A 27,929-nucleotide genomic window follows, 5' to 3' on the forward strand; every position below is an offset into this window, starting at 1 on the left:
CAACAGGCATGCAAAATAAAACATCTTAAATTAACATGTATAAAAGTAACTTTATAAATATCATAGCCATAAAAATATTTATCAGATATAACTGAAAAGTCATTTTAACAGCATAAAAATGATACAAATTCAAACTTTTTACTAAAAAATATTTGAAAATTATATACTAAAACACAATTGAATTCCACCCATTTAAAATAATTGTAATAACCAAGCCAGAGAGGCAAAAGTATAATAATTATAGAAAATGGGACTTTTATCTTTTTAGTACTAATATTTAAGAACAAATAACAACAAGTTTCACTTAAAAGGAATTCAATCTTCCCTTTAGCTAATTCTATTATTGTCATTTTATTTGTTTCTTCAGCAAAACAGTTAAATGACTTCCAATTATAAAGACAGGTTAACATCATAATGGTTTTTACCAAGGTTATAACTTTTAGGTAGCTTTCAATCAAAAAAGAATCTATTCAATAGGGAAAAAAACAAAACAAAAAACAATAACCTCTTTATTTACCTCGCTGTATATTTAGAAAAGATTAAAAAACACACACATTTCCTGGGACATAAAACTGTACCAAAAGTATTTCCTTACAAAGTTACTTCACAGACCAATACGACTGGACTTACACAAAGACATATATATTGACATGTTGGCTTTGATTAATACACAATTCAAATGTGTTTGAAGCCACTTTCTAGCAGGGCCTTATTGCATTAATATGGAAGTATACAACTTCTTTAACCCTTTAAAAATAGTAATAAAAAATTCCAAAATAATGCAAACGTAGAATCAAGTCTGAGACTATATAATCTAGTATTAGTAGAGTCAAACAATACTTACAAAAATGAATGCAATGGCATATTTTATATATACACAGGATAAGTCTTCAGAAATTTAAAATGCTATTTTTTTTTTATCCTCATCCGAGGACTTTTTTTGCACTTTTATTCAGATAGAGCGGGAGGGAGAGAGGGGGGAAAAGAGAGAGAGAGAGAAACATTGACGTGAGAGAGACACATGGAGTTGTTGCCACCCACACGACTCCAACTGGGCCAGCAGGCCAACGCTCTAAACTGGCCAGGGCTAAAATGCTACTGTTGTCACAAGTTCACTCATGAATTTAATATTTTTCCATGTATTGTAACATTTGAATTTCCAGATGCCTGTGCTTTTTCTACTTTTATTTTGAATTCTTCATTAAGAGTCTCCTCATATATTTAAAATTAAATGCCTAACTTCTGAAATTTTCCTTAGACACAACCAACAAAACAGTTTTGTTAAATCACAAAAGTAATAAAAAGGTTTACAAGAAATAGTTTTAGCATATCCATAGTAATCATATTGAAAAATAGTACATACACTTTTCTTCAGGATTAATAAATGCTATGTGCCAGTTTTATAGTCACTGCCATATTTGCACCTTTTCCTCTGACACATTTGCAAGATAAGGACAACCAAAGGGCATGTTGACAGGAATAATTACAGTTAAATCCATATTGTCCAGTGCGATTCATAAAATTGAATGGTTGCTTCCAGTCCCATCTGGACAGACATGGAAATGAATGCCCCAGAAATATTCAGTCTGGTAAGTCACCTCTTTAGTCTTCTGAAACAGAGCTGTAGAAGGCTGGGCATGCTTACTGAGACCAAACGTCCCCTCTTCTCTGTCACCTTTCACACATTTGTTTTGGTTACAGTCCTGGTCATAATGGAAAAAAATAAAACAAACTTAATAAAATATATATTAACAAAGTTTTCCTTTCCCAAACTCCCTCATCAGATCTGTATGGTTAAATATCCAATGGACCTATGTTCTATTAATTACGATAACTCTTGGTGTAAACAGATTTAATTAAATTCTTGTACATAATCACTCCTTGGATATGTATACCACCAAAGAAAGAAAAAGTGAGAAAGTCTCAAAATAAAAGCAGTACACATATATAGAAGAGGTAAGTAATTTGTACTATAATTCTTTTCTTTAAAATTTTTTTCTTTATTGATATTTATTTATTTCAGATAGAGTGAGAGGGAGAGAGGGGGGAAGAGAGAGAGAGAGAGAGAGAGAGAGAGAAACATCGACCTGAGAAAGACACATTCAACAGGCTGCCACCCACACAACCCCAACAGACCCCAATCAGGGCCAGGGGCAAACTGCAACCAAGACTCGGGACTCTGGTCTGCAGGTCAATGCTCTAACCACTGAGAAAAACTGGCCAAGGCTCTTTATTGATTTTTAGAGAGGTAGGGAGAGAGAGATAGAAACATCAATGAGAGCCCTGGCCTGTTTGGCTCAGCGGTTAGAGCGTCGGCCTGCAGTCCTGAGAGACCCGGGTTCAGTTCCCGCTAAGGGCGTGTACCTCGGTTGCAGTTTGTCCCCGGCCCTGGTCGGTTGTGCGGGTGGCAGCCACTCGATGTGTTCCTTTCACATCGATGTTTCTCTCCCTCTCTCTCTGTTCCTCTCTCTCCCTCCCACTCTACCTGAACAAAAAATGGAAAAATGTCCTTGGGTGAGGATAAAAAAAAAAAAAAAGAAGAAACATCAATGAGAGAAGACATCGACTGGCCACCTCCTATGCCCCCCACTGGTGATCGGGCCCACTACCTGGGCATGTGTCCTGACCAGAAACCTAACTGGTGACCTCCTGGTGCATGGGTTGACACTCAACCATTGAGCCACACCGGCCAGACTGTACAATAGTTCTTAATTTTTTTTTTTTAATTGATTTTAGAGAGAGAGGACAGGAGAGGGAGAGATAAAAACATCAATGAGCGAGAACATCGAATGGCTGCCTCCTGCATGCCCCCGCATTGGGGATCTCACTGGGGATCGGGCCCACAACCTGGGCAAGTACCCTGATGGGGAATTGAACTGACAACCTCTTGGTGCACAGGTAGATGCTCAACCACTGAGCCACACTGGCCGAGTAGTACCATAGTTCTCTACAATGGTATATCAGACTCAAAATCTGAAATTTTCACTTACTTATCCCCCTCTTCCTTAATGAAATTATAAATTTAAAAATTACCAATTATAATGCTTATTATAATAAAAGTTACAAAATAAAGACAAGCAAAAGAAAAAAAATATTTAAAAATACCTTTAATTCCATTCACATAGAGATGAACATAGTGAATACCTTGGTATATATATCTATGCAGATATTTTTATTAAGGTACATCTAAATACTTTATTTTCTAATGATAGTTCCCTAAACTGCCATCTCCAAATACAAGATACACATTTTTGATAAAGAGCTCATTTGTGATCTTTATGAGTAGAAAATAGATTAGAAAATAGATTAGAAAACAAGTCTCTATGAAAGAAAATAAGTCTCCTGTGTAGTATCACATAGTGCTAAGTATATTTTGTTGACTCTAAGATCTACATGTTTTTCCACATTTAACATCTTTGAAATCCACCTTTTAATGTCATGAGTTAATTTGCAGTGCATTTCTTTAATGCTCATGAAAGTTTCTATAATTTTTCCTTATAATTAATAACATCTTAGACTTGGTGAAATATGGTATGTAATCTCTATAAAAGCTTATAATAAGTAAGTATATAATCTACATACACAAAGATCAGTACAAACACATAAACATACATATACATTATGTTGCTATTTCCTACTATTAAATTTGTTACTGATCATAAGGATGAAATATATCACTATTTCAATACCAAGATACTTTAATTTCAAATGCTCTAATGTTTTTGAGATAGTGTGAGATTAGTTTAAAATTTATGGAGTATAGACGAAGAATGTGTATGGGAAAATTACTAATTAAACACTAACTTAAATTTCCCAAAGATAAACAAGATGCAAAAACGGAGGAAGCCAGAGTCTAGAATATACCAAATTTTCAATCTAAAACTTCTAACACTGCCAACACAAAGCTAAACAATAATGGCTGACATTTTGTTGCTTGTTTTCTGTGTGCCAAAATCTGCACTGACATTATGGGTCTCCTTTTCACTCTTTGAAAAGATTTACACTCACCCACCTTTCCTTGATATTCTAAAATTTTTCTATTAATCATCTTAGAGCTCTTTTGTCAGTCATTAGGTTGGGCCGCTGGAAAATTATCTTCCATCTATTTTTTCTTCTACATTTTCTTCTTTCTAGGATTTCTAATAGTCTGAATTGGTTCTCTATGTCTCTTCCTTTGTCTGCACATACTTTATTTTGTAGGAAGTTTCTTTGACTTTAGTCCTCTGAATTTTTAATTTCACCAACAGTATTTGAAATCTATAATCTTGTCCCATCAGTATCTCCTACTACCCTCTGAGTTTTGTGAACATAACTCCTTCTGCAATCTTATTAAAAATTATAAAATGTAAAGAGTTTGACTACATTATTTTCCAGGATTGGTTTTGCTATTTATCTTGGATTTTTCTCTCACATGTATATGCATGATGATTCCTGGTTATGATTATATTTAAAAAAGAGGATTGTGCTGCTGGCCTGCATTTCTTCCCCTGTTATAAAAATAGAACTATCTGCCCATCAAGTCTCCTTTCTGAGTGGAAAATGTAAGTGCGACAAGGCACAGCAGGGATCTGTGGGCCAGTAGGCTTTGCTTTAAGTGTGTGGCTGGAGAGCTAACCATCGGGCTACCAGCTCCCTTAAATACCAGCACTGGATAAGCCTCTAAGGTGCCACCAACATATATACTTAAGCCAATATACCAACATTTAAATAACTAATTATCACAGTTACCTAATTTTATGGTGCAGCTGTAATACCTGAAAACAAGTGAACAAATATTTTGAAGTTTTGGTTTGAACATCTGGCATATTCTAGGCTGTGGTTTCCTCTCCCTTTCCATCTTGTTCCCATCCCCCTTTGTCTCTGCCACTGTCTCTAGACTATTTCCAGTCACTCCTCCTTTAGTATACTCTAGCCTTCTTTGTATCCTGTTATCACCAGAAAACTTCAATCAAATGTACAGGTAGAATGAAGACATTTTCAGACATGCAAGAGGTCTGTGTTTCTTTGAATACACTTTTCCTAAGAAAGTTATAAGAGAGAAAGACAAGGAATCCAAGACACAGTGGATTCAACCCAAGAGAGTAGCCAAGGAAGGCCTAGGAGGCCTACATAGTTACTACCCACTAAAGCAGGAGGAAGAGTATGTGATCAAGACAAATAGTTGGGGGAAAATAAAGAAAAGGAAATTAGAAACTCCAGAAAAATTGCCAGCTGGTGTGGATCAGTGGTTGAACATCGACCCATGCACCAAGAGGTCGCCGGTTTGATTTCCTGTCAGGGCACATGCCCAGGTTGTGGGCCCAATCCCCAGCTGGGGGCATGCAGGAGGCAACCAGTCAATGTTCTCTCTCATCGATGCTTCTATCTCTCTCTCCCTCTCCCTTCCTTTCTCTCTTAAATCAATAAAGGAAAAAAAAAAAAAGAAACTCCAGAAAAATTAATAATATCCAAGTTTAAATAAGAAAGGGATTAAAATTTAACACAATTTTAAGAACTGATACAGTATGGAAGATTTATTTGATCTTGATGTTTGGAACACTGACTGGTGGCCTAGAACTTTATAGAGAAGAAAATGTAATCCTAGCACACAACTTCACTTAGTACTAATTATTTACAAAGCCATAATAATGTATGTGGTTTACTGTTCTCTACCTTTGCAAAAAGCATGGAGGCTCTGGTTGTGGTTGCAGGACAGAATATAAGGAAATAATTATGATAGCGAAAAAGTTCTAAAATAATTCAGTCCAAAAGTCTTTAGGTGGGCCAGGTAAGACAAACATCCACACCAAGGGGTTAGGGGAACTGTACTGTCTGAAAGCTGGTAAGACAGACATAAATATATATTTTTTAAATGGAGGCTACAACAGAAAAACTAAAATTAAACTGCTAAAACAAAGGTTGCCTCTAGGGAATGGGATAAGACGAAGATGACAGAGGACATAAGATCTCATCATCATAAGCTCTTTCTGTATCTGTGCTGTGGAAGCCACTAGCCATGTGTGGCTCCATAGCACTTGCAATTTACCTAGACCTAATAGAGATATGTTGTCTTCAGAATTTCAAAGATTTTATATATATATATATACACATACACACACACATATATATATATATAAAGTAATAATATGAAATATCTCAGTAATAATTTGTCATGTTGTCTACATGCTACAACGACAATATTTTGTATACTGGATTCAATAAAATCTACAACAAAAATATTTTGTATACTGGATTCAATAAAATCTATTATCAAAATTAATCTCAGTTTCTTTTTAATATGGCTCCCAGAAAATTTCAAATCACAGGTGTGGCTCACATTACTATACAACATAATCATTACCATTTGATTTATGTAACTTTGTAAATGACAGTACTACTACTAACTACATAATGATAAACTAATAAACTTTAGCCCACACCACTTCTGAATTGATCTAAAATCTTAATCAACAAGATCCATATCACTGCCATCTGTAGTAGTGCTACTGTAATGTAAGGTCTTGGGCTAATTCAGTGCTAAGGCTATGATGTAGCTTCAAGTATAGGTACTTTAGTTTAGAACTGCTCAGTAGGGATTTCTCCACTGGTCTCTTAAAAAACTAGAAAAATGCTCCCCATCTTTAATAAAACATTTATTTAAAAATTATGGAAAACCACTCATCTGGTGTGGCTCATTGGTTGAGCATCAACCCATGCACCAAGAGGTCACCAGTTCGATTCCTGGTCAGGACACATACCCAGGTTGTGGACCTGATCCCCACTGTGGGGCATGTAGGAGGCGGCCAATCGATGTTCCCTCTCATCGATGTCTCTCTCTCTCTCTCTCTGTCTCTCTCTCTCTCTCCCTCCCTCCCTCTTCCTCTCTCTCCAAAATCAATAAAAAAGTGTTTAAATTATGAGAAACCTACATAAAAAAAGCTTCAGTAATTATAACAATCTATCCAATCTATTTTGATATCCTATCACGTTTTCTTCCTGCAGTATTTTAGAGTATATACAAATCATCATATTATTTAATTAATAAGTACCTCAGCACAAATTTCTAACATACATTTATTTTAATATAAATATCATGAGGCTGTTGTTAATAAAATTAATAATTTCTTGATATAGCTAATATCCAGGTGATATTAAAATTTCTCTAAATTATTTCAAAGTTGTCATTTTAAAGATTTAAATACAGATCCAAAAAAGGGCTACATATGACATTTGATCGTTACATCTTTCAATCACTTTTATTCTACAATAGTTCATCCTTCTTTTATTTTATTTTTTATTTATTTATTTTTTTAATCCTCACCGGAGGACACTTTTCCATTTTTTGTTCAGGTAGAGTGGGAGGGAGAGAGAGGAACAGAGAGAGAGAGAGAAACATGGACGTGAAAGGGGCACATCGAGTGGCTGCCACCCGCACAACCGACCAGGGCCAGGGACAAACTGCAACCGAGGTACGCGCCCTTAGCGGGAACCGAACCTGGGTCTCTCAGGACCGCAGGCCGACGCTCTAACCGCTGAGCCAAACCGGCCAGGGCTAGTTCATCCTTCTTTTAAAAAATTTTTTTTCTTTATTGATTTTGAGAGAGAGAGGAAGAGAGAGAGGGAGAGAAACATCAGTGAGCGAGAACATCAATTGGCCACCTCCTGCATGCCCCTCACTGGGGATTGAGCCAACAATGTGGGCATGTGTCCTGACTGGAAATGGAACCAGTGACCTCTTAGTGCATGAGTCGATGCTCAACCACTGAGCCACACTGGCCGGGCATTTAACTTGGTCCTAAATTCCCCTCACCTCCTGTGTACTTGTTAAATTGAGACTTTTTCAAATTCGTGACAGATTTAGGCTCTAATGCCTTAAGTCATGTATTATATGGAATGAATTAAATTCCTATCTATGCATTTCACTTTATTCATCCAGCAATATATAGCACCAAATAATTAACAAAAATAATTTAGAAAATTAGAATACCCTAGGAGAATATAATGATTATGTCTTCCTTCATTATTCATCATTAATTCAATTAAAAATTACTAATTCTGGCTCAAGGGGGAAATTAGAAATAAACTCAGGCTATTTTTTAAAGCATAAAGAGCTTTAAAGACAAGAGCTTTGATAAACTAATCAATGATAACTTTCAGGTCATCAACAGACTTACCTATTTTGTCTTGTAACTTCTCTTCTCATTCTTTTAGAAGGAACTGGACAATCTGTCATTTCAACCTTTGTTGGATGACATAATGAATCATTACACTTACGTGTGGGAGTCATACCTATAAAGGTATAAAATTAAATTTTAAAAGACTGGAATTATAAGCAAGAAAAGCAAATACATCTTAAGATACAGAAAAAGAATTAATAAATAATACTGAGAATGATTCTTACTATTCTTGCTGATAGAAGAGTTTACAACCATTTATCAAATGACTCAGAGGTTAAGAGTATCTGTAGATTTAAGTTCTGGATCATTTGCATTCTTTCTTCTTATGGTTGAACTTCTTTAATCATAAATATTTATCTTCATGCAGAGAAAGTAGATGTTAACAAAAAACAAACACATACCTAGTTGCTGCTCTACTAGTTTCAGAGTTTTCTCTCGTTCATCAAGTTCTTGTTTTTTCTTCTTCATTTCAGGAGACTGAAGATACTCTAATTCATTGTTAAGGTCCTTGGTCAGACTGTTCAACTTATCCAGAGCACTACGATACTGTTGAAGAAGATCTTCAAAGAAACCAAAGAAATTTGATTAAAACTACTGATATCATATAAAATTATGGTTTTAGGAAAGAAGAATTAGTAATATTGGGTACTGTGTTATACAGAAACATGTGGGAAGTACTTGTAAAGCCACAAAATGTTCAATGTAAACAAATGAAATAAGAAAGAACAGTTTAGACCTCCAGCACAAGACTGTTGGCTTGTTAAATTTTAATTTCCTTCAATTGCTTGACTTTACTAAATTGATTTCTGTATAAGGAGTTTTCAACATTAAAGTGCTCTGTAAATGGGATCACTCACTCAGTCAATGTTTACATCCTGTTTGTTATTCAGTATTCAATCTAATTTTACATAGACACATTTGAGGGGGGTGCAAACACATTAAATGTAGTACTGTTAGAAAATCACTGCTTCTAACAGACATGACTGTTAACTTAAACATAGCTTTCAAAAAATGTACTTTTGATAAAATATTTAATTTTTAAAATATTTAACTTTCCTTCTATTATTTTTCTTAAAATGTATTACATTATTCAAATTTGGGACTATTTATCATCTGTCTATATGATTTATTAGACTAAATATTAAATACAGTGACTATATTCTAGTCCAGGAGTCAGCAACTACAGTCCCTGGGCCAAGAATGCTTTATACAATTTTAAATGGTTTTATAAATACCTTCATACTACCTTTGACTTTCCTTGTGGCTCACAAAGCATTTTAGGAATCTATTCTTAGAAAGAAAAAGCAAATACACATGCATGCATTATCTGTATATGCTTATGAATATATTTAAATACAAATTCTGTATATGTAAGTGACTGATGACAAGATCATTTCTAAATTCTTTATGACTTACTGGGAACTCTTAAAGGTATTTAGAAAAAAGACTGGTTTTGTGGTCTGGTAGTACTTCCAATTTCATTGTAAAAAAATGTTTTCTATGTACATTAAATAATACTTATTTTATATGTGAATGAGTTACAAAATTATGTCCATACTTGTATGTCAGTGATGCTGCATTTCTTTCTTTTTTTTTTATCCTCACCCGAGGATATTTTTCCATTTTTTGTACAGATAGAGTGGCAGGGAGAGAGAGGAAGGGAGAGAGAGAGAGAAACATCGACGTGAAGGGACACATCGAGTGGCTGCCACCCGCACGACCAACCAGGGCTGGGGACAAACTGCAACCGAAGTATGTGCCCTTAGCGGGAACCGAACCCGGGTCTCTCCGGACCGCAGGCCGACGCTCTAACCGCTGAGCCAAACTGGCCAGGGCGATGTTGCATTTCTTAAGAGATAAAACTTCAGATCATTAAAAACTGAAACCCTATTTATATTCCAATGTTTCAATAGAATATTTATAAGCAGAAAGTTGGATTAAGCATTTCCCATTAAATGCAGCACTAATAGTAGGTTCATATTTTATGCATAAAATGGACAATAGCAACTTAATTTAATATACCTTATCAACCTCCAACTTTTTGTATATGAAATGTAACTTCTATTTACCATAGTGTCTATAAAAGTCTTTCCTTACTCATTTAATATAATTTTGCCAAAGAGAAAAATTCAAAATTCACGTTCAATTCTGTTTACAAACTTAGACCTTTCATAATATTTGCTGTCAAAAATTTTTTATCTGGAAAAAACAAACAAAAACACAACAAACTGATGAGGCTTTACTATGAAAACATCAAAATACTTTAAAAAATCAGTTCATAAAAAGGGAAGAAAACTCAAATTACACTGCATTAATTTCTGTATGATACATATGAAGAAAGATATAAATTATTTCACTGTACTAGGGAATGACAACATAAGCACAGCTACCAAAAACAATACAAAAGAATTCAAAGGATATCTAAAGGGCTGTTGTTAGGTAAGTTAAGGTTGCTTAGATGGCAGAAGCAACTTTCTCACCACTGGAAGATTTGAGCAGTTCGATGGGGAGGTAGACTTCACTAAAAATATTTAGGTCTTTTCAAACATGATTCTAAGAACTTATTAGCAAAAAACTGATATGAACTGATGGCTGAGAAAAAATTATGCGAAAAAAAATATACTAGAATCTCTGCTTTGAAATTTTCCAAAATAATCTACCTGGGGAGAGGAAGAGGGAGGCAAGTTGTGGGAGGGGTAGGTATAACTGAAATAAAAGTAGCTAGGTGATAGGTCCATGGGAATTCACTATATACTCGATTTATTTCCATAATAAAATAAGACAAAATATTCTTGCCCTGAAAATCTTTGCACTTAATCTTGGTCACTGTTTCTTTTCCTTTTTTTTTTTTTTAGTTAATCCTTATCTGAGGATATTTTCCCATTAATTTTTAGAGAGAGTGGGAGGAAGAGGGGGGGGGGTTGGGAGAGAAACACTGATGTGAGAGAGACACATCAATTGGTTGCCTCCCTCCTGTACAACCCCAAATAGAGCTGGGATCGAACCTGCAACCCAGGTATGTGCCCTTCACCAGGAATCAAACCTGTGACCCTTCAGTATGCAAGGCAATGCTCTAACCACTGAGAAAACAGCCCAGGGCTTATTTTAGTAATTTTTTAAAAAGTATTTCTACTTATAAGATCTCTATAAAATATCTGAGATAACATAGAAAGTAAAGAAGGCAGGTTGGGAGAAAATTGGTAGGTCTACCATCTCATCTTTTTCTTGTCTTTTCATTGCACAAGTTTGCAGGTTTAATTTTTAACATGTGTGACGTTTTCATTTCCATTTCTTAACCACTTGCCATTTAACGTTGTAACAGGCATTTCCCAGATTATAAAGTCAATGAACACATTTAACATTTCTAATGTTTTGCTCGAAAAACAAGGCTGCAATATTCATCTGAATAAAAAAAAGTCCTCTCTGTTTTTAGGATTGTTTGTTTAGGCATGTTTCCTAGAAGATCAATTACTGGTTCAAAAAACATGAGTATTAAAAAACAATTACTAAGTTTTTCTAATTATAAAAGTGACACACACTGTTCATTGTGCAAAACTGGAAAAATATATAGAAAAGGATACTATTTTAAAAATATGTCTGCTTTTTCCTTTTAAAACATGTTTTTATTGATTTTTTAGAGAGAGAGGAAGGGAGAGAGAGACAGAAACATCGATGTAAGAGAGAAACATTGATTGGCTGCGTCCAGCACGCCCCCTACTGGGGACTGAGCCAGCAACCCAGGCATGTGCCCTGACCGGACTCAAACCAGAACCTCTCAGTCCATAGGATGACGCTCAATCCACTGAGCCACACCAGATGGGCCTACTTTTTCTTTTTAAAATGGATTTTAGAGAGAGGAGTGGGATAGGGGAGAGAGAGATACCAATATGAAAAAGAAACATCAATTGGTTGATTCCCCAACCCACCTGACCAGCGATGGAACCTGCACCCTAGGTATGTACCCTGACCAGGAATCAAACCCACCATCTTTTGGTTCACAGGACGATGCTTCAACCAACTGAGCCACACCAGCTAGGATAAGGATGCTTTTTAATAAAAAAACTTAATGTTTTTATATGATACTCATGGTCATATTTTTAATCATTTTATTTATAACATGTAAATATTCATTTTTTGGATCTGATATGCTGTTACCTCATATTAAATACTACAATGCAAAACACTGTGTAGGCAAAATGATTTAGAAGACAAATACTCTACTTTTAATTGTATTAGTACAATTTTTGTGGTGGTAGTCTAGTTGAAAATTTCTTTTTCTGGGAGCCAACATGGCAGTGGGCAGGACCGGGTTAAGGGTGAGATTGTGAGTGGGTGTGGGTAGGCATCTCCATATAAGTGGGGAAACTCAGGGCCAACTGTTTAGGCACTCTGTGTGGAGGGAGCTGCTGGCTGCAGAAGCATGCTCTCGGCCAGGCTCTTCTCCCTGCTTGGGATCAGAGAGTGTACAATTTTGGGGGATCTGTAGGGTCATTCTTGAGAGTAGGCTGCAGGGAATGGCAGAGATCCAGCCCCTGGGAGCCGTCGCAGATTGTACTCAGGCTGACCGCCTCTCCCCCAGTCGCGAAGGGCCACCACTCCCATGGAACCCAACGCAGCAGAGAGCTGCCAGTCCTGTTGCAGCCACAAGATGCTGGCACTGCAGGCCCACCCTAAGCAGAGAGCCACCATCCCACCGGCCCCATTGCTGCAGACAGTCACCGACACCCCCCATTACTGTGGCTGAGAGCCGCTGGAACTGCTGCTGCCACCACAATCAATAAGAGCTGCTGCACCTGTGACAGCAACCCCTGGCCTCACCATGAGCTGTCAGCCCCACCACTACTGCCACCATGAGCCACTAGCACCCCTGGACAACTGCACCAGATCCAAGATCCAGCATACATGACCCATGATCCAGCTCGTGTGACCCGCAGCGACCCAACACCCCTGAAAGCACCAACATGCTCCCAAGACCCAGCCCTGGACCACCCAATGGTTATATAAAATGGTGAGACAAGGAAATAATCCCTAAATGAAAGAAAAGGAATGGCCAGAAAAGGAACTAAATAAAATGGAGGCAAGCAACTTATCAGATAAAGATTTCAAAGTAATGGTTATAAGGGCGCCAAAACAACTTAATGAGATTTACAAGCAACTCAATGAGAATTATAAAAAGATGCAGAAACCATGAATAAGAATAAAGTGGAAATGAAGAATGAAATAAAGAATACTCTGGAAAAATTCAATAGTAGATTAAAAGAAGCAGAGAACTGAATCAGTGATTTAGAAGACAACGTAGAAAAAGAACATTCAATTAGAGCAGCAAATGGAAAAAAATATTAAAAGGCAGAAGAAGAGTTTAATGGAGCTTTGCAGCAATATGAAACATAAGAACATTTGCATCACAGGGTGTACCGAAAGAAGAAACGGAGAAAGAAATAAAAAACCTGTTTTAAGAAATTATGACAGAAAACTTTCCTAACCTGGTGAAGAAGTTACACAAATCCACAAAACACAGAGAGTCCCAATCAGGAGGAACTCAAAAAGATCCACACTTAGAGACATCATAACAAAATGGCAAATGGTAAAGACAAAGAAAGAATCTGAAAGGCAGCAAGAGTAAGACGGAAAGTTACCTAAAAGGGAGCTTTCATTAGACTGTCAGCTGCTTTCTCAATAGAAACACCTCAGGCCAGAAGAAAGTGGCATGCACTATACAAAGTAATGAAAAGCAAGGGACTGAATCCAAGACTACTCTATCATTCAAAATGGAAGGTGAAATGAGGAGCCTCACAGATAAAAAAAAAAGCTAAAGGAATTTACTACCACCAAACCATCACTGCAAGAAATGCTAAAGGGATGGTTGTAATAATAAGAATAAAAAAAGAGAGGAACACAGGCATAAAAAATTAAAATGGCACCTAGCCAGTGTGGCTCAGTGGTTGAGCATGCACCAAGAGGTTGCAGGTTCGATTCCCGGTCAGGGCACATGCCCAGGTTATGGGCCAAATCCCCAGTGGGGGGCATGCAGGAGGCAGCCAATCAATGTTCTCTCTCATCGATGTTTCTCTCTCTCTCTCTTCCTTTCTCTCTCAAATCAATAAAACAAACAAAAAAAGAATTAAAATTGCAACAAATAAGTACCTATCAATAATAACTTTAAGAAGATGGCGGCGGGTAGGACCGGAGGGAAGGTGAGTGTGTGAGAGAGTGTGAGTGGACGTGAAGGTGGATGACCAAACTCAAGCAGTGCAGAGCCGCGGAGCAGAAAGTTCCTGTGCTGTGGACAGGATCAGTCAGCTACCATGGTAAGCCGCCCTTCAGGGTGCTTCTCCCTGCTCCAAGGGGAGGTCCCACCATTTTGGAAGATCCCAGGTCTTCCTTGGGAGGAGGCAGTGGGAGCAGCTAGGGCCTAGCAACCTGAGTCCACCAGCACACCTGGCACCATGGGACCAGTGGACACTCTGGGTCTACACAGATCAGTGTACAGTAGTGGAGCTCCAAGGTGCTGGGTGCAGAAGCCACAGACAGCCCTCAGCCCAGCACCATCCCCCATAGTAGCAACTCTATCAGAGTTGCTACTATACCCCAGCAACAGAGGCTGGGGAGCAGATATCTAGCCCCAGGCAACAGAAGCACAGACCAGCAGCTGAGACCCATCCCCCAAAACTACACCTAAAGCTGAGTAGGAGTTGAGCCCCATGGGGCAGCAGCACTCCCCAGCTGCCAGGGGTGGGACCTGGGGCTCCACAGAGGGCTGTTCGGTCCAGTAGCTTACAAGAGCAGTGGGAAGTCAGTGGTCAAGAGAGACTGGTGCGATCCAGCTACCCACCCCCTGGAATTGCAAGGTGCGGGAGCAACAGAGAGGCCTGTGTGACCCAGCAGATACTGTGACCACGGGACCTGAAGAATGCTGACGCACCAGAGAGGCCTGTGCTACCCGGCAGGGACTGTGCTATCTAGTTACACTCAGGACCTGCGGGGTGCTGAAGCACCAGCGAGGACTGCGACCAAGCAGGGACGGCACAATATAGTTACCCATGAGACCTGTGGGGTGCTGAAGCACCAGACAGGCCGGTGCAAACCAGCAGCCCATAATATAGGCATATAGCCTGGTGCCCAAAGGGCCTGTGCTATCCAGTTACACGTGGGACTTGCAGGGTGCGGTGGCACCAGAAAGGCCTGTGCGACCCAGCTGCGTACAAGATAGGCATAGAGGATGTGAAAATGGAGATGGAGTGAATAGAAGCTACGCAGACAATCTTCCAGGATGAAACGGGAATTACAATTAAAATAAAGACAAATCCTCAGAAAAAAGCAACAGAAAAGCAGCAGGACAGGACCATATAACCAGGGACATTGGTAGGATCTGTGGAGGCCCAAGGTGTGGTGGGCTGGGAGCCCAAGGACAGCTTAAGAGAACTGTGGGACAACGGGAAACATAATAACATTTGCATCATAGGAGTCCCAGAAGAGGAGGAAAATGAGCAAGGGTTAGAGAACATATTTGAAGAAATAGTGACAGGAAACTTTCCTAACTTGGTGAAGGAAGAAGGCATTCAAGTTCAAGAAGCACAGCGAGCCCCAAGAAAGAACCCAAACAGACCCGACCCACACCAGGATATCTAGTAATTAAAATGCCAAAACTTAGAGACAAAGAGAAAATCCTAAAGGCAGGAAGAGAGAAGCAACAGGTTACTTACAAAGGAAACCCCATAAAGCTCTCAGCTGACTTCTCAATAGAAATACTAAAGGCCAGAAGGGAGTGGCATGAAGTAATCAAGGTCATGAAAAACAACTATCTGAATCCAAGACAACTCTCTTCAGCAAGGCTATCATTCAAAATAGAAGGTGAAATTAAGAGCTTTCCAGACAAAAAGAGGCTGAGAAAATATATTAATGCCAAATGATCACTGCAAGATATGCTAAAAGGACTGCTATAATTAGCAGGAGAAATGGGAAGAAAAATAGAACCACACTAAACAAAAATGGCAATAAATAAGTACATATCAGTTATCACCTTAAATGTGAATGGTTTGAATGCTCTGATAAAAAAAACACACAGTACAGCTACTGGATAAGAAAGCATGACTCACATATATGTTGTTTACAAGAGACCCAGCTCACAATAAAAGACTCACACAGGTTGAAAGTGAAGGAATGGAAAAAAACCTTTCAAGCAAACGAAAAGCAAGAAAAAGCTGGGGTAGCAATACTCATATCTGATAAAGATTTCAAAATGAAGACCATAACGAGAGACAAAGAAGGCCACTACATAATATTGAAAGAATCTATCCAACAGGAAGAAATAACCTTGGTAAACATATATGCACCCAATATAGGAGCACCAACATATATTAAAAATCTTTTGGAGGACTTCAAAGGAGAAATCAACAGCAATACAATTTTAGCAGGGGACTTCAATACCCTGCTGACATCACTGGATAGATCTTCTAGACAAAAAATTAACAAGGAAACACAGACTCTGAATGAAGCACTAGATCAAATGGATTAAATAGATATCTACAGAGAATTATACCCTCAAACTGCAGAATTCACATTCTTCTCAAATGCAAATGGGACATTCTGAAAGATAGACCACATGTTAGGGCACAAACTAAGTCTCTACAAGTTCAAGAAGACTGAAATCATATCAAACATCTTCTCAGATCACAATAGCATGCAACCAGAAATCAATTGCAACAAGAACATCCAAAGACATTTGAACACATGACGGCTAAATAGCATGTTATTGAACAATGAATGGGTTACCAAGGACATTAAGGAAGAAATTAAAAACTTCCTGAAAACCAATGAAAATGAAGACACAACAACACAAAATTTCTGGGATGCAGTGAAAGCAGTTCTGAGGGAAGTTCATAGCACTATAGGCCTACCTCAAGAAGCAAGAAAAATTACTAATAGACTCTCACCTAACAACTTAAAGAACTAGAAAGCAAACAAAAAGAAAACCCCAGAGCAAGTAGAAGAAAGGAAATAGTAAAGATTAGAGCAGAAATAAATGACATGGAGACCAAAACAACAATTCAAAGGATCAATGAAACAAACAGCTGGTTTTTTGAAAAGACGAACAAGATTGATGAACCCTTAGCTAGACTCACCAAGAAGCAAAGAGAGAGAACCCAAATATACAAAATCAGAAATGAAAGAGGAGAAATAATAACTGACACCACAGAAATACAAAGGATCATTAACAGATATTATGAACAATTATACGGCAACAAATTCGACAATCTAAGCAAAATGGACAAATTTCTAGAAACACAGTCTCTGAAAACTGAACCAGGAAGAGATAGAAAACTTGAACAGACCAATAACAACCAAAGAAATTGAAGATGTAATCAAGACTCTCACAGCAAACAAAAGGCCAGGCCCAGATGGCTTCACAGGTGGAATTTTACCGAACGTTCCCAGAAGAACTAACACCCATTCTCCCTGAAATATTTCAAAAAATTCAAGAAGAAGGAAGACTTCCAAACTCGTTTTAGGAGGCCAGCATAATTCTAATTTCTAAACCAGAAAAAGACACTACAAAGAAAGAAAACTACAGGCCAATATCCCTGATGAACATACATGCCAAAATCCTGAACAAAATACTAGCAAATCAAATCCAGCAATACATCAATATAATTATTCAACATGACCAAGTGGGAATCACCCCAAGGATGCAAGGCTAGTATAATATTCGCAAATCAATAAATGTGATACAACAAATAAAATATAAAAATCACATAATCATATCAACAGATGCTGAGAAAGCATTCAACAAAATTCAGCACCGACTTCTGATAAAAATGCTCAGCAATCTGGGAATAGAGGGAGCATATCTCGATATAATAAAGGCCATATATGAAAGACCTACAGCCAACATCATATTCAATGGGCAAAATCTAAAAGCATTTCCCTTAAGAACAGGAACAAGACAAGGATGTCCACTTTTGCCACTCTTATTTAACATAGTACTGGAAGTCTTAGCCATAGCAAGTAGACAGGAAGAAAAAATAAAAAGGATCCAAATTGGAAAAGAGGAAGTGAAACTGTCATTATTCGCAGAAGACATGATACTATATGTAGAAAACCAGAAAGATTCCATCAAAAATCTACTAGATTTAATAAATGAATTTGGCTAAGTAGCAGGATACAAAATTAATGTAAAAAAATCGACAGCCGAGGGACCTAGAAAGTATTATCCTAAGTGAAACATGCTAAACAGAAAAAGACAAATACCACATGATCTCACTTATTTTTGGAATATAATGAACATAACAGTCTGAGGAATAGGGTAGTCCCAGAAACATGGAAGTAGGGTATAGACTGACAACCCTCGTAAGAGGGGCTGGTGGGAGGAGGGAAGAGATAAACCACAGAACTTATATGCATGTATGCATAATCAATGGACATGGACAACAAAGCCGAGTATGGGGCAGGGGAAATGGGAGGAGAGTGTCAATGGGTTAAAAAAGGAAAAACATCTCTAACAAAAATAAAATTTAAAACAAAAAAAAAGCTGGGGTTAAAGTAGAAATTGAGTAAAGTGATAATAATAAAGTTCTACATGTGGTGGGGGAAAAAAAATCGACGGCATTCTTACACACCAATGGTGAACTCAAAGAAAGAGAAACTGAAAAAAAAATCCCATTTACCACCGCAGCAAAAAAAAATAAGATAATTAGGAATAAACTTAACCAAAGAAGTAAAGTAGCTATTTGCAGAAAAGTATAGCACATTGAAAACAGAAATAGAGGAAGATATAAAAAAGTGGAAGCACGTACCTTGTTCATGGATCGGAAGAATTAACATCATTAAAATTGTCCATACTACCCAAAGCAATCTATAGATTCAATGCAATCTCCATCAAAATATCAACGACATATTTCACATAACTAAAACAAATAATTCAAAAGTTCATATTGGAAACAAAAAAGACCTCAAATAGCCACAGCAATCTTGAAAAAGAAGTACAAAGTATGTGGGATCACAATACCAGATATCAGGTTATACTACAAAGCTACTGTAATCAAAACAGCCTGGTACTGGCACAAAAACAGGCATATAGACCAGTGGAACAGAAGAGAGAACCCAGAAATGGACCCAAAGCAATATGCCCAATTAATATTTGACAAAGGTGGCAAGAGCATACAGTGGAGCAAAGACTGCCTCTTTAATAAATGGTGTTGGGAAAATTGGACAGCTACATGCAAAAAAATGAAACTAGACCATCAACTTACACCATACACAAAAATAAACTCAAAATGGATAAAAGACTTAAATGTGACTCATGAATCCATAAAAATCCTAGAAGAAACTGTAGACAACAAAATTTCAGACATCATACGCAGCAGAATTTTCACTGATACATCACCTAAGACAACAGAAACAAAGGTGAAAATGAACACATGGGACTACATCAAACTAAAAAGCTTCTGCACTGCAAAAGAAACAACCATCAAACTGGAAAGGCAACACACTGTATGGGAGAACATCATTGCCAATGATACATTAGATAAGGGGTTAATTTCCAATATATAGAGAGTTCTCCATACAACTCAACAAAAGGAAGACAAAGAACCCAATTAAAAAATGGGCAGAGGAGCTGAATAGACACCTCTCCAAACAGGGCATACAAATGGCTAAGAGACATATGAAGAAATGCTCAACATCACTGATCATCAGAGAGATGCAAATTAAAACAACAATGAGATATCACCTCACACCTGTCAGAATGGCTGCCATCAACAAATCATCAAACAACAAGTGTTGGCGAGGGTGTGGAGAAAAGGGGACTGTAGTACACTGCTGGTGGGCATGCAGACTGGTGCAGCCACTATGAAAAACAATATGGTGTTACCTCAAAAAATTAAAAATTGAACTTCCATTTGACCCAGTGATACAACTTCTAGGAATATACCCTAAGAATCCTGAAACACCAATCAGAAAGAATATATGTACTCCCATGTTCACAGCAGCACTATTTACAATAGCTAATATCTGGAAACATCCCAAGTGTCCACCAGTAGACGAATGGATAAAAAAGCTGTGGTACATATACACAATGAAGTACTATGCAGCTGTAAGAAAGAAAGATCTCTTATCCTTGAAATTACATGGAGGGACTGGAGAGTATTATTCTAAGTGAAACAAGCCAAGGTGAAAAAGACAAATACCACATGATCTCACTTATTTGTGAAATATAATGAACATAACAGTCTTAGGAACAGGGTAGTCCCAGAGTCATGAAGGTGGGGTAAAGACTGACAACCCTCAGAAGAGGGGGTTGTGGGGGGAAGTATGAGATGAACCACAGAACTTATATGCATGTACGCATAACCAATGGACATGGACAACAAAGCCGGGACGTGGTGGGGGGGATGGGGTGGAGGGTGTCAATGGGGTAAAAAAGGAGAAACATCTGGAACAAAAATAAAATTTAAAAAATAAAATAAATCCAATAAAAAAATGAAAATATCAATAAAAGTATTAAAAAAAATTTTCCATGCAAATAGAAAAGAAAGAGAAAGCAGGGGTAGCAGTACTCATATCTGATGAAATAAGACTTCAAAATGAAGGTCATAACAAAAGACAAAGAAGGGCAGTACATACTATTAAAGGAACTGATCTTTATAAACCTGGTAAACAAAGATGCACCCAATATAGTAGAACCAAAATATATTTTAAAACTTCTAGAAGACTTTAAGGGAGAGATTTACAGCAAAACAATCATAGTAGGGGAGTTTAACACTCCACTGACATCACTGGACAGATCTTTTAGAAAAAAAAATTAACAAGAAAATAGAGACCCTAAATGACCCACTATATCAGGTGGATATAATTGATAGTTAGATTATTTCATCCCAAAACTGCAGAATATATTCTTCTCAAGTGCACATGGGACATTCTCAAAGACAGACTACATGTCAGGACACAAACAAAGTCCCTACAAGTTCAAGAAGACTGAAATCATATCAAGCATCTTCTTGGATCACAATTCATCGCATGAAACTAGAAGTCAATTATAATAAAACACTCAAACACATTCAAACACATTGAGGCTAAATAGCATGCTATTGAACAATGAATGGGTTACCCATGAGCTCAAGGAAGAAATCAAAAACTTCTTGGAAACTAATGAAAATGAACACACAACAACACAAAATCTATGGGACACAGTGAAAGCAGTTTTGAGAGACAAGTTCATAGCATTATAGGTCTACCTAAGGAAACAAAAAAAATTTTTTTAACAAACTATCTAACCCTACAACTTAAAGAATAAGAAAGAGAACAAAAAGAAACACCCAAAGTAGAAGGAAGAAAATACTCAAATTCAGAGCAAAAATAAATTATAGAGGAAAAAAACAAAAAAAACCCCAACACCAACAATATAAAAGATCAATGAAACCAAGAGCTGGTTCTTTGAAAAGATAAACAAGACTGATGAACCTTTAGCCAGACTCACCATGACACAAAGAGAGAAGACTCAAATGATTAAAATAAAAAACAAAAGAAGTAACAATTGACACCACTAATGTACAAAGAATTGTAAGAAAATACTATGAACAATTATATACCAACAAATTGGACAACCTAGGCAAAACAGACAAATTCCTACAATCATACAAATCTTCCAAAACCCAACCAGAAGAGTCAGAAAACCTGAACAGACCAATAACAACCCAGGAAACTGAAGCAGTAATCAATAAAACTCCCAGTAAAAAAAAAGCCCAGGTCTGGACAGCTTCACAGGGCATTTCACTAAACATTCAAAGAACTAACAACTGTTCTCCTCAAACCATTAAAAAAACAAACAAACAAACAAAAAAAACAAGAGGAATAAAGACTTCCAAGCTCTTTTTATGAGGCCAGCGTAATTCAAATTTCAAAACCAGATAAAGACACTATAAAGAAATAAAATTACAGGTCAATATCCCTGAAGAACATAGATGCCAAAATCCTCAACAAAATCTTAGAAAACTGGACCCAGCAGTACATTAGAAAAATTATTCATCATGACCAAGTGGGATTTATTCCAGAGATGCAATGATTGTGCAATATTTGCAAATCAATATATGTGATACATCACACAAAAAATGAAAGATAAAAATCATATAGTATTGCCCTCGCTGGTTTTGCTCAGTGGTTAGAGCGTTGGCCCACAGATCAGAGACCTGGGTTCAGTTTCCTCTAAGGGCACATACCTCAGTTGCAGTTTTTCCCTGGCCCCGACTGGGGTCATGTGGATGGCAACCAGTCGATGTGTCTCTCTCACATAGATGTTTCTCTCTCTCTCTTCTTCCCTTTCTCCTTCCTGCTCTATCTGAAGATAAAGGCAAAAATGTCCTCGGGTGAGGATACCAAAAAAAAAAAAAAATCATATATTATCAATAGACGCTGAAAATGCATTTGACAAAATCCAGCACGCAATTTTGATAAAAATTTTCATCTAAGTAGGAATAGAAAGATCATACTTCAATATAATAAAGGCCATAGATGACAAACCTACAGCCAATATCATACTCAATGGGCAAAAACTAAAAGCATTTTCCTTAAGAACAGAAACAAGATAGAGATTGTCCACTTTTGCCACTCTTATTCAACCTAGTACTGGAAGTCTTAGTCACATCAATCAGACAAGAAGAAAAAAATAAAAGGCATAGAAATTGAAAAGGAGAAAGTAGAACTGTCATTATTTGCAGATGACATGACATTGTACAGAGAAAACCCTAAAGACGCCATCAAAAATTACTAGATTTAATAAATGAATTCGGCAAAGTAGCAGGATATAAAATTAACATCCAGAAATCGATGGCATTTTATACACCAATAATGAATACTCAGAAAGAGAAACTCAAAAAACAATCCCAATTACCACTGCAGCAATAAAAATTAAGATACCCAGGAATAAACTCGACCAAGAAGGTAAAAGACCTGTTCTCAGAAAATTATAGGACAATGAAAAAATAAATAAAGGAAGATATAAAGAAGTGGACGCATACATCATGTTCATGGATAGGGAGAATCAATATAATTAAAATGTCCACACTACCCAAAGCAATCTACAGATTCAATGCAATCCCTATTAAAATACCATTGGCACATTTCACAGATCTAGAACAAACACTCCAAGTTTATATGGAACCAAAAAGACCCCTAATAGTCACAGCAATCTTGAAAAAGAAGAATAAAATTGGAGAAATCACATTACTGGATATCAAATTATACCCGAAAGCCATTGTAATCAAAACAGGCTGGAACTGGCACAAAAAGAGAAATACAAATCAATGGAACAGAACAGAGAACCCAGAAACTGACCTAAGACATTATGCTTGATTAATATTTAACAAAGGAGACAAGGGCATACAACTGAATAAATACAGTCTCTTCAATAAATGGTGTTGGGAAAATTGAACAGGTACATACAAAAAAATGAAACTAGACCACCAACTTATACCATACACAAGAATAAACTCAAAATAAATAAAAGATTTAAATGTAATTCTGAAACTATAAAAATTCTAGAAGAAAATGTAGGAGCAAAATCTCAGACATCACACATAGTGTAATTTTCACCGATACATCGCCTAGGGCAAGAGAAACAAAGAAAACTTAATAAATGGGACTATATCAAACTAAAAAGCTTCTACACAGCAAAAGAAACCAGCATCAAAATGAAAAGGGAACCCATAGTATGGGAGAACATATTTACCAATAAACTGGATAAGGGGTTAATTTACAAAATATATAAAGTACTCTTACAGTTCAACATAAGGAATACTAACAATTCAATTATAAAATGGGCAGAGCACCTGAACAGGTTCATCTCCAAACAGGACATAGAAATAGCCAAAAGACATATGAAAAAATGCTCAACATCACTAATCATCAGAGAGATGCAAATTTAAACGACTATGAGGTATTACCTCACAACTGCCAGAATAAAATCATCAAACAAGTGCTGGCAAGGATTTGGAGAAAAGGGTACTCTAGTACACTGCTGGTGGGAATGCAGAATGATGCAGCCACTAAGGAAAACAATATTGTGTTTCCTCAAAAAATTAAAAATGAAACTGTCACCTGACCCAGTGATTCCACTTCTAGGAATATACCCTAAGAAGCCAGAAACAGCAATCAGAAAGAATATATACACCACTATGTTCATAGCAGCGCTATTTACAAAGCTAAGATCCGAAAACAGCCCAAGTGTCCATCACCATACGAGTGTTTAAAAAACCTGTGGTCATTTTACACAATGGAATACTATGCAGCTGTAAAAAAGAAAAATCTCTTACCCTTTGAGATGGCATGGAGGTACCTGGAAAGCATTATGCTAAGTGAAATAAGCCAGTCAGAGAAAGACAAGTATCACATAATCTCACTTATTTGTGTAATATAATGGACAAAATAAGGTGATAAACAAAACAGATCCAGAGACATGGAAGCAGGGAACAGACTGACAAACCTCAGAGGGAAGTGGGGTGGGAAGAGATAAATCAAAGAATTTATATGCATGTAAGTATAACCAATAGACATAGAGAACAATGAGCTGAAGGCATGTAGAGAGAGAGGTGGGGAGGAGGGTATCAATGAGGAGAAAAAGGAGGACATCTCTAATACTTTCAACAATAAAGATTAAAAAAAGAAAAACAAGCAGCCCTGGCCAGTTTTGCTCAGTGGTTAGAGCATCAGCCCGCAGACCAGAGTCCAGAGTCTGGTTCCCGCTAAGGGCATGTACCTCAGTTACAGTTTGTCCCTGGCCCCGGTTGGGGTCATGTGGGTGGCAACCACTCGATGTCACTCTCTCACATCGATGTTTCTCTGTCTTCCTCTCTCTCTACCTCCTGTTCTATCTGAAGATAAATGTCCTTGGGTGAGGATAAAATAAAAAAAGCCCTGGCTGGTTTGTCTCAGTGGTTAGAGCATCAGCCTATGGATCAAAGGGTTGCAGGTTTGATTCTCTGTCAAGGGCACATATCTGGGTTGTAGGTTAATCCCTGGCCTTGGTCAGGGTTGTGCTGGAGGCAACCAATGGATATGTCTCTCTCACATTGATGTTTCTCTCTTTCTCTCCTACCCTCCTTTCCACTCTATCTAAAAATCAATGGAAAATATCCTCAGATGAGGGTTAACAACCATCAAATAAATAAATAAATAAATAAATAAATAAATAATTATTTTTTTCTCTGTAAACATCCCATGATACACTAAAAGAAGGTTCCTTAAGTCTGTGTTCTATTTGATCTCTACTATGTTGGCTGATTCAGGGGGAAAAATCTCTCTCTTAGGAGTTGCTGTAGAATCAGAGTTCTGTTAAAAGATGCACTCCAGGGTAAAGGTGCAATGCTGCTGAATGTTCCAGAGCCAGTCCTGGTTTTATCTTGCTGTTTCCAATCTTTGAATCTATGATTTCCTCCAGCTTCCTTACAATACATTCCTGTTTTGCTTCAAGTGGTCAGGACAGACTGCTACTGCTTACAATCAAAAGTACTTTATACATATTATTAATCTTAAACTGTTTCATTTGATTTTTTTAAAAAACATTTGTCTAATATTTGAATTCTTACTGTTGAATCATTAACCTGTACATATAATGTATCTTTGAAGATATATATCAAGAAGATAAGTAACTGTTATATTTTTGAAATCCTTGTATTAGTATTATCTGCCAACCTTACATATATAAACGACCCAATAGAGCACTAAAATCTTTTTTTTTAAATCCTCATCTGCGGATATTTTTTCATTTATCTTCAGATATAGTGGGAGGAAGGGGGAGGGAGAGAGAGGGAGAGAGGGAGGGAGGGAGGGAAGGAGGGAGAGAGAGAGAGAGAGAGAGAGAGAGAGAGAGAGAGAGAGAGAGAGAAAGGAACGTTGATGTGAAAGAGACATTGACTGGCTGCCTTTCGCACAATCCTGACCAGGGCTGGGGATGAACAGCAACCGAGGTACATGCCCTTGACCAGAAGCCAACCCATGACTCATTGGTCCATGGGCTGACGCTCTAACCGCTGAGCCAAACCAGCCAGGGCAAGCACTGAAATCTTTAATAACAATTATTTTCTTCTCCAAGGTCTACAGATAATGTATTGCTGTTATACTGAGATGGAGATAACCAGGTAAACTGAAAATTCTGTCAATATGGCACCTGTGCATTTTAAAAGTTCCACAGATAATTCTTTTTGTTTGAGAACACTGACATAAAGTGATAGAGTGATAAGAGTTGAGGCTTTTTATGTTGATTCACTGCTTTTTATTTTCCCCTTGATTTCTTATCTGTTTGTTTAGATGTTCATTTATTGTCTACACAGATTTTTGCAAGCATTGAGTGTCATCAAAACTGAAGTATAAACCTCTGTACTATATATAATTTTAATTTTCTTTATATTATGGTATTTTGACATCTTTAAATAAACCTTTTTGGCTGGGAAAGAGACTGCCCCTTCCAGATAGGAAAGGACCCAACATGCATTTGATATGCAAACTAACCAATCCAGAGCCAAACTTCCTCTATCTGTCCTGTACACCCCAAGAGGCAATCTTCTTCTGCCTTATCATCTTAGGGCCAGGTACCAGGCAACTAGCTAGAGACCACACCTATTATTTAAAGTCCATTGGAGTTATTCAAACTAGTCAATCCTAAACTGTTTACCCTTTTCTTTCCTGTAGAAACTCCAATAAAGGCTGTGGCCTAAGCACTCTCTTTCCTCTATCTTCTGCCTCCTGACCACGTCGGTGTTTTCCCATGTGCCTCCTGTCTCTAGGACCTGTGAGTGTAATAAACTTTGTTTTCCTGAGCCTTTCCTGTCTCCTCTTATAGATGACTGACCATCTCATAAAAGAATATAAAACAACCTTCTTCCCACTATGTTTCCCAACTACTACTCTGAACATTGCTGGAGCTGAAGTAATAATGGAAAACTGGATACTACCCAGATTCCTCAATAGTGGAATAAAAAAATAACTATGGTACATTTATACAATGAAATACAATCTTACAATGTAAATGAACTACAACTACACACACAGTATTGAGTGAACAAAGCCAGACACAAACGAGAGTATGCAACACAAGATTCCATTCACATAAGGTACAAAAATGAACAAAACTAATATATGCTGTTTTAAGTTAAGAAAGTTGTTATTTTTTGAAAAGGGGGTTGGGCAGTGACTGGAAAAGGGCCTGACAGACCTTCTGTGGTGCTGATAAGATCCTATTTCTTAGTAGAGGGGCAGTGTTTATTTTGTGAAAATTTTTCAAGTGGTATATTTATGAAATGTACATGTTTCTATATGTTTATCATACTTTAATAAACGTTAACAAAATATGGTATATACACACAATAGAATATTTTTCAGCCATTAAAAAAAAAGGGTATTCTGACATATGCTATTAATATGGATGTACTTGGAAGACATCATGTTAAGTGAAATAAGCCAGGCACAAAAGGAAAAATACTGTATGAGTCCACTTACATAATATGACTAGAATAGTCAAATTTGCAGAAAAGAAACCCTAGTTGTTGCCAGGGGCACTGGGGCAAGGGGAGTTGCTGTTTAATGGGTAGAGTTTCAGTTTTGCAAATGACAACAGGTTTGGAGACTGGTTATACAATGGTATGAATGTACTTAAATTACTGAACTGTATAATTAAAAATTGTTAAGATGATACATTTTATGTGTATTTACTATTTTTATAAAATATTAACAATAACAACAAACTACTTTTTGCTGAAAAGTAGATTCTAATATCCAAGCATATTA

General features: G+C 37.2%; 1 protein-coding gene across 2 annotated transcripts in view; it reads right to left on the reverse strand.

The window, feature by feature from the left end:
- Positions 1 to 1,469: 1,469 nt before the first annotated feature.
- SMCHD1 (structural maintenance of chromosomes flexible hinge domain containing 1) overlaps positions 1,470 to 27,929 on the reverse strand; it is a 171,955-nt gene continuing 145,495 nt past the window's right edge. Inside the window, exons 46-48 of one of the 2 annotated variants that reach the window (XM_036245063.1) lie at positions 8,558 to 8,716; positions 8,154 to 8,268; positions 1,470 to 1,703 (exon numbers count right to left, since the gene is read on the reverse strand). In XM_036245063.1, coding sequence (XP_036100956.1) covers positions 1,679 to 1,703; positions 8,154 to 8,268; positions 8,558 to 8,716 — 299 coding nt within the window. In that variant the 3' untranslated portion in view covers positions 1,470 to 1,678. The remainder of the gene's footprint in view (positions 1,704 to 8,153; positions 8,269 to 8,557; positions 8,717 to 27,929) is intronic. The other variant, XM_036245064.1, reaches the window with a different exon arrangement.

Source organism: Molossus molossus, unplaced genomic scaffold (assembly GCF_014108415.1).
Source record: "Molossus molossus isolate mMolMol1 unplaced genomic scaffold, mMolMol1.p scaffold_m16_p_6, whole genome shotgun sequence".
In the NCBI taxonomy this organism is placed as follows: Eukaryota; Metazoa; Chordata; class Mammalia; order Chiroptera; family Molossidae; genus Molossus; species Molossus molossus.